We start from the raw sequence: 12,129 nt of genomic DNA on the forward strand, positions 1-12,129 counted from the left end.
ACATCCCACACCACTCTCAGGTACCATCTTTCCAGGGTTAGGCACTCTTATTTTTACACAGCTTGGGGGAGTGCACTAACAGTTCTCCACTTACTGGTGATACCACTCTGCCAATCTTGAGTCTGGCAGACAGTCCTATTGGCTGCAACCAACAGGGACATTGGTGGGTCTTTCTCTGGAGAAACTACAGGCAGACACTCAGACAGACACTGAACTGTAGGGCTTAGGAATGGTGGCCAGTCTTTCTCTCCAACCTGTAGGCTCAGACAGCACCACCCCTAACAGGAGACAGTTTTGTTTTATCTTCCCAAGTCAAGATGGCTGCAACCTGATGATCTCAATTCCACTGGGGAAGGAAGGACCACCAAGAGTTGGGACATTTGGAGCACATCTCCCTCAGAGGCTCCAGTCTGGGGCTCAAGTGGGTGAAGCATTGCCCTGCTCCAGCAGGCTTGGCTGGCACCTCCACTAATGGAAGAATATCTTGAACTGGTTCCCAAGTTCCAGTGGCTCCATCCTGCTGAGCTCAATTCCATGGGTGGAAGAGAATTCCAGTGAGAACTGGGACCTTTGAAGAATGTCTCACTCACAGCCCTCATCTGGGTCTCTAATAGCAGCTCTAGAACAAAGGAGAGGCGAGAAACTTGCCTGTCTCCCACAGGGTTAGCCAGTAACACCCCAAAAGAAGACTGCCTTGATCTGTTTTCACAGATCTCAATGGACCCACTCTACTGATCTCAGCTCAGTGGGAGGAAGGGAATGCTGCTCAAAGATGGGACTTCTGGAGTGGGTCTCCCTCACAAGCTCCAATCCGGAGTTCAAGTGGGCAGGCTGTGCAACTAAGGGGAGGCATGGAGCTTGACCCTGCTCCTGCAAGAACACTCAGAGCCACCTCCAATAGAGGACAATTTCTATTTGTTTTCCCAAGTTCCAGTGGCCCTACCCTGCTCATCTTGCTCCTGTAGTGGGGATAGCTGGCTGATCCCAACCTGAATTGATGGCGCACTCCTATTGGGGGAGCTAGAGTTAGAGACTCTATCAGAGACTCAGTGGTATGGCTCTGAAGAAAGGACCACATTCTCTCCACTGATAGGCTGACCATACTATCCCCAAGTAGAGGACCCTACTAACACTGTACTCCATACCCAGTCATCCAGCCCTACATAAACAAATGGAAGAATATAACGTGTTCATGGATTGGTAGAATCAACATCATAAAAATGTCCATACTACCCAAAGCAATCTATAGATTCAATGTAATCCCCATTAAAATACCAATGGCATATTTCACAGACCTAAAACAAACTCGCCAAAAATTCATTTGGAATAAAAAATGACCCCAAATAGCCGCAGAAATCCTGAGAAAGAAGAACAAAGTTGGAGGGATCACAATACCAGATATCAAGCTATATTACAAACCCACCATTCTCAAAACTGCCTGGTACTGGCACAAGAACAGACAGACTAATGGGACAGAACAGATAACCCAGAAATCGACCCAAGCCATTATGCTCAATTAATATTTGACAAAGGAGGCAAGAGCATACAATGAAGTCAAGACAATATCTTCAATAAATGGTCTTGGGAAAATTCTATTCAGCAAAAGAAACCATCAACAACACAACAAGAAAGCCCACTGAGAACATATTTTCCAATGTTATACCAGAGGGTGTAATCTCCAAAATGTATAGGGAACTCATACATTTCAACAAAAGGAAGATAAACAATCCAATCAAAAAATGGGCAAAGGACCTAAATAGACACTTTTCAAAAGTGGACACATATAAGACCAAGAGACATATGAAAACATGCTCAAAGTCACTAATCATCTGAGAGATGCAAATCAAAATGACAATGAGGTACTATCTCACACTTGTCAGAATGGCTATCATCAACAAATCAACAAACAACAAGTGTTGGCGAGGATGTGGAGAAAAAGTAACTCTCATGCACTGCTGGTGGGAACGCAGACTGGTGCAGCCACTGTGGAGAACAGTATGGAGTTTCCTCAAAACAACGAAAATGGAACTCCCATTTGACCCAGTGATCCCACTTCTAGGAATATATCCCAAGAAATCAGAAACACCAATCAGAAAGGACATATGAACCCCTATGTTCATAGCAGCACAATTTACAATAGCTAAGATTTGGAAACAGCTTAAGTTCCCATTAACAGATGAATGGACTAAAAAACTGGGTACATCAACATAATGTAATACTACACTGATGTAAAAAAGAAAGAACTTCTAACATTCACAACAGCATGGATGGCCTTGGAGAGCATTATGCTCAGTGAAAAAAAGCCAGTTGCAGAAAGATAAATATCACATGAGCTCCTTCATTTGAGGAATATGATGAACAACAAAAACTGATGAACAAAAATAGATCCAGAGACATAGAAGCATGGAACAGACCATCAAACCTCAGAGGGAAGGAAGGAGAGGATGTGTGTGGGGGGCGTGGAGGGGGTAAGAGGTCAACCAGAGGACTTATATGCATGCATATGAGCAAAACCAATGGACATAGATATTAAGGGGGTGAGGGCATGTGCTACATGGTGAGAGTGGCCAGAGAGAGGTCTAAAGGGGGAAAAGGAGACATATGTAATACTGTAAACAATAAAGAATAATAATAATAAAAGAACAGGCATATAGAGCAATTGAATAGAACAGAGAGCTCAGAAATAAACCCACACCTTTATGGTCAACTAATATTTGACGAATAAGGTAAACACATACAATGAGGTAATGATAGTCTCTTTCATATAAGGTGTTGGGAAAATTGGACAGATACATTCAAAATAATGAAACTAGACCACCATCTTATACCATACACAAAAATAAATCCAAATGCATTAGAAACTTAAATGTAAATATTGAAATCATAAAAATCCTAGAAGAAACATAGGCAGTTAAATCTCAGATATTTCTCGAAGCAGTATTTTTGCAGGTATATCTTCCAAGGCAAGGGAAACAAATAAAAAATATGAAACTATATCAAACTAAAAAGTTTTTTCACAGCAAAAAATCCCATCAACAATCGTGTGGTGATTGCAATGGGGAGGTGAGATGGAAGGAGGTGGAGAAGAATATAGTGAGTATAAACATTGATGGACAGAGACTTGACTTGGGATGGTGAACACACAAAACAGTGTACAGATGAAGTGTCATAGAATTGTGCCCCTGAAATCAGTATAATTTTGTTAACCAGTGTCACCACAATAAATTCAATTTAAAGGAAAAGAATGAAAAGATAATTTGAAAATCAAGAGTGATGGGCTAGGGAAGAGAGCTGCCAGCTAATGAATATCTAACTTCTTAACCCATAATGCTATTTAATAATATACTCCATCCCATTTAGAAATGAAATATATTGTAATTGTTTATTTTAAAAGTGAAAAGATAACCCACTGAATGGGAGAACATATTCACCAATGATACATCTGATAAGTGGTTAATATCCAAGATATATAAAGAACTTATAAAACTCAATACAAAAAAAAAACAACAGAAACAATTTTGTTAAAAGATGGGCAAAGATCCAAATGACACTTTTCTCCCAAGAGAACATAGAGATGGCCAATAGACATGAAAATGTGCTAAAGTAACTAGTTATCACAGAGATACTAATTAAAACCACAATGAGATATCACTTCATGCTATTCAGAATGTCTATCAAAAATAAATCAACAAACAGCAAGTGCTGGCAAGGATGTAGAGAAAATGAAACCTTCATGCATGGTTGATAGAAATGCAGACTGGTGCAACCACTGTAAAAAACAATATGGAGTTTCCTCAAAAAATTAAAAATGGAACTGTCTTTTAAGCCAGAATTTCCACTGGATATGTATCTGAAGAGACCTGAGACCCTTATTCGGAAAAATATTTGTACTCCCAGTTCATTGAAGTTTTATTTGCAGCAGCTTTGGAAACAGCCGAAGTATCCATCAGTACATGAGTGAATAACAAAGCTGTGGTAATTTACCACAATGGAATACTACTGGGCCATAAAACAGAAGGAACTCTTATTCTTTCTGACAGCATGGATGAACCTGGAAAATATTCTGCTAAGTAAAATAAGCCAGTCAGAGAATGACAAATGCCATATGATTTGATTTATATGTGGAAGCTAATGAACTAACAAAATATAAAGAGAAACATGAACTAACAAACAAAATATAAGTAGAAACAGATACATAGAACAGACTGTCAGCTGTCAGAGAAGAGGAGTTTGGCTAAGATTAAACAAAATTTATTATACATATATAAAAAATAAAACACATAGACTCATTCAATAGTATGTGATAGCCAAAGGGAAAAGGAGTAGGAGGAGGTAAAAGAGGGAAAAGGGGGAATAGAAGTGGTAAATTAGAAAGAGACTTTACTTTGGGCGATGGGTATGCAGATGATGTTTTGCTGAGTTTACACTTGAAACCTGTATGGTTTTATCCAATGTTACATCAATATTATATATATACTAGGGGCCCGGTGCACGAAATTCGTGCACTGGGTGTGTGTGGGGGGGAATGTCCCTCAGCCAAGCCTGCCCCCTCTCACATACTGGGAGCCCTCAGGCGTTGACCCCCATCACCCTCCAATCGCAGGATCGGCCCCTTGCCCAGGCCTGACGCCTCTGATAGAGGCGTCAGACCTGGGCAGGGGACCCTCATTTCCCCCCATCACTGGTTCTGCCCTCAGCCCAGGCCTGATGCCTCTGGCCCAGGCATCAGGCCTGGGCAGGGGACCCCCAGACCCCTCCGATTGCTGGCTCTGCCCCTTGCCCAGGCCTGATGCCTCAGCCAGAGGTGTAGACACCCATCACCCTCCGATCATCTGATCGGCCCCTTGCCCAGGCCTGACGCCTCCGCCAGAGGTGTCAGGCTTGGACAGGGGACCCCCATCTCCCCTCAATCACTGGCTCTGGCCCCCGCCCAGGCCTGAGGCCTCTGGCCCAGGAATCATGCCTGGGCAGGGGACCCCCATCTCCCTCTGATCGCTTGCTCCACCCCCCGCCCAAGCCTGACGCCTCTGACCCAGGCTTCAGGCCTGGGCAAGGGGACCATCATATCCCCCCAATCCCTGGCTCAGCCCCCCGTCCAGGCCTGATGCCTCGGCCAGAGGAGTTGACCCTCATCACCCTCCGATCACCAATCACCGGATCGGCCCCTTGACCAGGCCTGAGGCCTCCGGCAGAGGTGTCAGGCCTGGGCAGGGAACCCCCAGCTCCCCGCGGTTGCAGGCTCCGCCCCTGCCCAGGCCTAACGCCTCTGGCTGAGGCGTCCGGCTTGGGCAGCAGGGACCCGCAGTTGCAGCGGCCCCGCGATCGTGGGCTCCGCTTTAGGCCCAGGCAAGGGACCCTTAGCTCCCGGGACTGCCAGCTTCGACTGTGCCCAGCTCCCATCGCTGACTCCACCCCTACTTCCTGCTATCACTGGCCAGGGCGGCAAAGGCGCCTGATTCTCCGATCATGGCTGGGGGGCAGGGCAAAGGCGGCCCCAGGGCCGCCTTTGCCCTGCCCCCCAGCTCTTAGCTCCCCCCTGGGTTTCCGATCACTGTCAGTGGCAGGGGGCTTCTTCCTGCTTTCCCTTTCACCTCCCTGCATTGTGCCTACATATGCAAATTAACCGCCATCTTGTTGGCAGTTAACTGCCAATATTAGTTGTCAGTTAACTGCCAATCATAGTTGGCAGTTAATTTGCATATAGCCCTGATTAGCCAATGAAAAGGGTATCGTCGTACGCCAATTACCATTTTTCTCTTTTATTAGTGTAGATATATCACATTTTCTTCCTGTTAAAAGCCTTGTGTCCATTGTTTATAAATTAATACTGATTCTAACTACTCTTCCCTCCTCATGCAGTTTAAGTCCAAAAGGTGCAAAAACAAAATTTATTTCATAAGACTAAACATAAAACAACTTGAAATAATTATTCACCCAATTAACCTTAATGTAGAAGAGAGATATAGGTATGATTTATTCTACTTTTTTCCTACCTTTCTTTCTCATCCCTGACAAATAGATATAATTTATTAAGAAAAAATGAAAATAATCCCATATAATAAAAGGCTAATATGCAAATTGTCCCCTTGGGAGTTCGACCAAGTAGGAGTTTGACCACTCGCTATGATGTGTGCTGACCACCAGGGGGGTGCTGTAGAACAAAGGAAGGCCCAGCCAGCAGCCGGCAGACAGGAGAAAGAAGGCCCCAATTGGCCCTGATCGCCAGCTAGTCCTAAGTACTCTACCCGTGCACAAATTTTGTGCACCGGGCCTCTAGTTAAATTATCATTAGTTTTTCAAGTAAAGTTTTTGTACTATAACACAAAAATTGCATATTATATAAAATAAAACTCAAATCTCACCTCTTCATATTTTTCTTTCCTTTTCCTTTCAATACTTTTAAATTTACTTTGCTTATTTTATATATGCACTAGAGGCCCGGTGCACAAAAATTTGTGCACTCAGGGGGGAGGGGGTGGTCCCTCAGCCCGGCCTGTGCCTTCTCTCAGTCTGGGACCCCTCGGGAGATAATGACCTGCTGGCTTAGGCCTGCTCCCGGGTGGCAGAGGGCAGGCCCAATACCCAGGTGTAGCCCCTGGTCGGGCTCAGAGCAGGACCAATTAGGGAGTTGGGGTGCCGCCCCATGTCATGCACAGAGCAGGGTGGATCAGGGGGTTGGGGTGCTGCCCCATCACTCACAGAGCAGGGCCCATCATGGGGATTGGGGCTCCGTACCCTGTCACACACAGAGCAGGGTCGATCAGGGGGTTGGGGAGCTCCCCCTGTCATGCACAGAGCAGGGCCCATCAGGGGGTTGGGGAGCTCCCTGCTGTCACTCACAGAGAAGGGCCGGTCAGGGGGTTGGGGCTCTGTACCCTGTCATGCACAGAGCAGGGTCGATCAGGGGGTTGGGGCGCTGCCCCCTGTCACGCACAGAGTAGAGCCAATCAGGGGGTTGAGGAGCTCCCCCCTGTCACTCCCAGAGTAGGGCCGATAGGGGAGTTGGGGCACCGCCCCCTGTCACACACAGAGCAGGCCGGATCAGGGGGTTGGGATGCCACACCCTGTCACACTCAGGGCAGGGCCGATAGGGAGGTTATGGCTCTACCCTGTCACACACAGAGCAGGGCCCATGGGGGGGGGAGGTTGGGGCACCGTACCCTGTCACACACAGAGCAGGGCAGATCATGGGTTTGGGGAGCTCTCCCCTATCAGGCCCAGAGCAGGGCTGATCAGAGGGTTTGGGTGCTGCCCCCTGTCACGCTGATCCTGGTGCCGGGAGGCCTCGCGGCTCCGCTGATCCCAGTGCTAGGAGGCATATTACCCTTTTTCTATATAGGATAGAGTCCTGGTGCACTGGTGGGGGCCAGCTGATTTGCCCTGAAGGGTGTCCTGGATCAGGGTGGAGGTCCCCACTGGGGTGCCTGGCCAGCCTGGATGAGGGGATGATGGCTGTTTGCAGCTGGTCATGCACCCTTCAGGGTGGGGGTCCCCACTGGAGTGCCTGGCCAGTCTGGGTGAGGGGCTGAGGGCTGTTTTCAGGCTGGCGGGTGACTGAAGCTCCCAACTGCTCCTTTTTTTCTTTTTTTTTTTTTTTATTCTGGGCCAGCTTTAGCTCTGAGGCTTCGCTCCAGCTATTAGGCCTCCGCTGCTGAAAGCAGGTTTCTGGCCTTTGTTTACCTTCTGTATTTGAAACAATGTTGCGATTCTGCTGGCTGAAGCCCGGGCCGACTAAAGCAGGTTTCTAGGGTTTTGTTTAGCTTCTATATTTGTAACATAGTTGCTTACAGTTGCAGCTCAGAGGTCTGCAGTGGCAGGCAGGGAACGTTGGAGTCCTCCGTCACTGAAGCAAGCAAGCCTCATGTTCGCTTTAAGCTTCCTGGCTGCTGGCTACCATCTTGGCTGGCAGTTAATTTGCATATCGCCCTGATTAGCCAATGGGAAGGGTAGTGGTCGTATGCTAATTACCATGTTTCTCTTTTATTAGATATGATAAGAAAATAAGGCTATGAATCAATAAGATTCACTAAACATTATCTGAGCTTTATCACATTTGCTTGCATCTTCAAGTTAACAGCTTCATACTTTATCTTTACAATGAAGGTGTATACTTGGGAGTTTTAAAGCAACTTACCTTTAAAGTGTACTGGTCCAAAATTCCCTGTAAAGACCACATCTTCATTTTATCTGTTTTAATATTCTGATAATTAAATACAGAATTTACTCTCCAATTAAAACATAAGTAACCTTTTGAGACTGGCTCATTCAGCAAAATGCCCTGTGTTCATCCAAGTTGTTTTATATATCACAAATTCTTTCCTTTTTATAGCTGGGTAGTAGTATTCCATTGCATGGATGTATGTTTTCTCATTCACAGTTTAAATGACATTTAGGACATTTCTAGTCTTTGACTATTACAAATAGAGCTGCTATGAAAATTCATGTGTAGGTTTTTGTGTGCATATACGGTTTTATTACTCTAGGACAAATGCCCAGAAGTGTGACCACTATATAATTCTATTCATATCATATTTTCAAAATAACAAAATTAGACATGTAGAAAAGATAACTGGTTGTCAGGAATTAAGGGAAAGGAAGGAAGGGTGTAACAATAAACGGACGGCAGAAGAGAGTTCTCTTTGTGTTTGTTGGATAGTTTTGCATATTGATTGTCCTGGTGGTATTCAACTCTATATATGTGATAAAATGTCACAAAGATGAACAAAAAAATGAAATGTATGCAAAACTAGTAAAATCTAAGTAAAGCATATAGTCTAGTTACTTATAATGTACCAATTTCCTGGGTTTGATAATGCAATGCAGCTTTGTAAGATGTCACCATTGAGATATGCTGGGTAGACAGGACCTCTTGGTACTATTTTTGCAACTCACTATAAATCTAGAGTGATTTCAAAATAAAATGTTTTTAAAATGGTATGATAAGGATATTTTGTGCCTAAGAAGCCTGTGAGGATTGGCACATTGTATAAATTCTTCAATATTTAAAATAAAATATACCATGTTTTGCATATAAAAAAAATTAACCTTGGATTATAAACACTTGGTTTAAAAGTTTATAATTCACTGTTTTCCAAATGTGATAACTACTTATGATAACTTTTCAATCTAGACTAAAACTAAGATAATGTGCTTTTACCTAGAAAACCAAATGTCATTTCTGAATTAGGGCAGCAACTCTATTGTATAATTTTTGGTATTATAATTAGACCATATTCAGAGCTATCGTATCTAACCTTTAAGTTAATTTTTGTACACAAAAGAGAAGAAAAATGCAAATTAAATCAAGAAAAAGGAAAGAAAGTTAACAGGCTTAGTTAAATATTAAAATAATGAAAAATATAAAACAAGCTTAGGGTAGAATAAGAAAATTTGCATACCTGTTAACTTGATATGTCCTATTTCATCAAGCAAAATGCTGTAAATAAAAACTTACATTCAATAAAATGGAATAAAATATCTTATATAAAACATTTCATAAAAAATCTTCACAAAATTAAAATAGGTCAGTGTCTCTTTGAAATACTAGAAATAAATGATTAATTGAAAATCAATGGGCTTTTCTTGTTATCCAACAACAAAAAGAGAAAGAAAATGACATGAATTTTGCCCAAAGTAACTTCAATCAGCTACTTATATCAAGAAATGCCCCCACCCCTCTAGATCATTTATAGTTCTGAAGATCTTAATGAGTACTCTATCATTTTAATCATAAAATGTATACACATTCATTTCTCCTATTGGACTCCCATTTTAAAATAAATTATTCTTGAAATATTTCTGGATTTGTATGTTAGAACAGTAGAAGGAGGCCAAATCATTTCTAATCGGATTCCATCCATTTCTTTAACCAACATGTTTTTTAATAATGCATTCATTTTTTTAAAATCACAAGCCATGTGGTTCCAATACACTTTAATTTTTATTCAATTTTTAAGTTTAGCAAATCAACTTTTCCTAAACAATACTTTATATGAGTTTCTATCATTTTCTTTAAAAATTTGGTAAATATAAATTTTAAGATTCAATAGAAAATCTTTAGAAACACCTTAAAATAATTAAAGCAGTATTTTGCATCTCTTTGTAATCATTGTACCCAGGAAGTTCAAAGCTATACAAATCCTTGCACTATTAAGAGTCATAAGCTTGTGTCACTTAGAAAACATCCTTGGTTAAAGCATTGGAATCCAGTTCATATCAGGAAATGAGTGGGATTCAGAATACCCTGAGCACCAATTTCCAGACTAATATCACACTTTTTATAAACATATTAGTTGACTTTTTGCTCCACTAGTTTCCCTTTTTATCTTATTTCCATTTAAAGTCATGTTTGCAGTTATGGGTCTTTGATAACTGAAGATCACAGGCAAGCCACACAGAGTTTTAAACTTTTATAATTGTGTTTATACCATATGGTCTAGTGTCCTATTATTGATTATTCAAGGGTCTTTGGTCATTGGTGGTAGCAAGACTTAATGGTTTTTAGCCAGTGGTGCCACAGCCAGATTTCACTGTAATATCTAAAGCGTCAAGTAGTGTTTTTGTACCACTATCATTTCAAATTTGGGTATTCTGCCATGGAGCAATCTGTACTGGGCTGAAACTTGACATATGTAATACTCAACTTTAAGGTGTATCTCTGCTTGGTAGCTTCTGAGAATAATGAGAGCTGTAATGTTGACTCTTGTGTTCTTAGAATTTAAAAGGCATAGCTTTCTAAATGATTTTGTCCAACTTTAACAGTCCACTGTAGGAGCTTTGTGACTTTAATTTCAGTGTTTTTGTTTTGCTAAAAAATATACCAGTTTCCAGTAAAGCATCATATTTTTATTCACTACTAAATGAGAATGCATTGGTAACTATCACATGAATAAATAAAAATGAATAATTGGAAAAAAATCAATGGGTATCTTATGAACATTACTTTCTATAAGTTTCATAGAACTGAAATTCATACATATTTTTATATAATCTTTAAATAAAAGATGTAGTGGAGAAAAAGTCATTATATAACATTGGTAATAGAGATATGTAAGGAGAATATAACTGTACTTTTCTGGCTTCAGGTCTCTATACACAATTCCTAATCGGTGCAGATGATCCAAAGCAAGGGCTAGTTCTGCAAGGTAGAATTTCACATCTTCCTCTGTAAACAGAACCTAAAATAAAATAATAATTTACCATTTGATCATTTTTCAATATTGTATTTTCAAAAATTTACTTCTTTAAAAACCAGTAAACAGACAAATCTAGAAAAAAGGAAATATGAGAAACAGATGGAATTAACCACTTTTAAGAATCTTCTTCAATATTAGCTATTGAAATATAAATATTCCTAAAAGGTATTTTGTAATTTGCATATCTTCTTAAACTGAATGCACTTTATAGGATCCACCCTTTATTTGAATATGATTATCATTTTTAGTACTCTACTACAATATTGTAAAACCTACTGGATGTTTAAAGTATACAGGATATTTTGGTTTAGCATTAGCAATTCCACTATTTCTATTTTTTTCTTTCACTGTCTATTACATCTCAGATTTTTCTCTTTGAGCAGCTCTACTAACTCAAAGTTTCTAATATACCAACACAAAGTATTAAATTAGTAACTCATTTTAAACAAAATCCTAAACCAAATCTCTGTCCTAAGGGATAGTTCCAGGCCTCTTCTGCTAATAAAGTACATGAGTTTAATGGCACTGTATTCCTCAATCATTTTATGCCTGGGAATAGAGCTTCTAGGATGATGTGAAAAGAACACTGGACTTGGAACCAGAATTAAGAGTATAATGTATGACATGGCACTTAGCCCTCTGGCCTTCCATTTCTAAACATGTAAAATAAGGATAATAATATCTGTTTATCTAATAAGGCTGTTGTGTCAAATTAGTTTACATGGGTGAAAAAAAAAAACTTCATAAATTGTAAAATGCTATGTGTGTAAAATGCTGTGTGAGGTATTATGATTATAGATTTATGTCTACATTCATAAGTGAGTGTTAATTTACACACATAATTGGGTGCTACTCAATCATTAGATGTAATTTTTAAGATTTATCAAGGGCTTCCAATTGGCAAAACAACTAACTTGTCTAGAAATTTTAATTT

The 12,129-nt window shown here is 40.9% G+C and overlaps 1 protein-coding gene across 3 annotated transcripts in view; it reads right to left on the reverse strand.

Annotated features, from left to right (window-relative positions):
- The window catches only part of RPS6KA6 (ribosomal protein S6 kinase A6), a 207,397-nt gene that overhangs the window by 95,675 nt on the left and 99,593 nt on the right, over positions 1-12,129 (reverse strand). For 2 of the 3 annotated variants that reach the window (XM_059678455.1, XM_059678453.1), the window contains exons 7-9: positions 11,071-11,177; positions 9,399-9,436; positions 8,135-8,161 (exon numbers count right to left, since the gene is read on the reverse strand). In XM_059678455.1, coding sequence (XP_059534438.1) covers positions 8,135-8,161; positions 9,399-9,436; positions 11,071-11,177 — 172 coding nt within the window. The remainder of the gene's footprint in view (positions 1-8,134; positions 8,162-9,398; positions 9,437-11,070; positions 11,178-12,129) is intronic. The other variant, XM_059678454.1, reaches the window with a different exon arrangement.

The sequence above is a fragment of the Myotis daubentonii genome, chromosome X (genome assembly GCF_963259705.1).
Source record: "Myotis daubentonii chromosome X, mMyoDau2.1, whole genome shotgun sequence".
Taxonomy (NCBI): Eukaryota; Metazoa; Chordata; class Mammalia; order Chiroptera; family Vespertilionidae; genus Myotis; species Myotis daubentonii.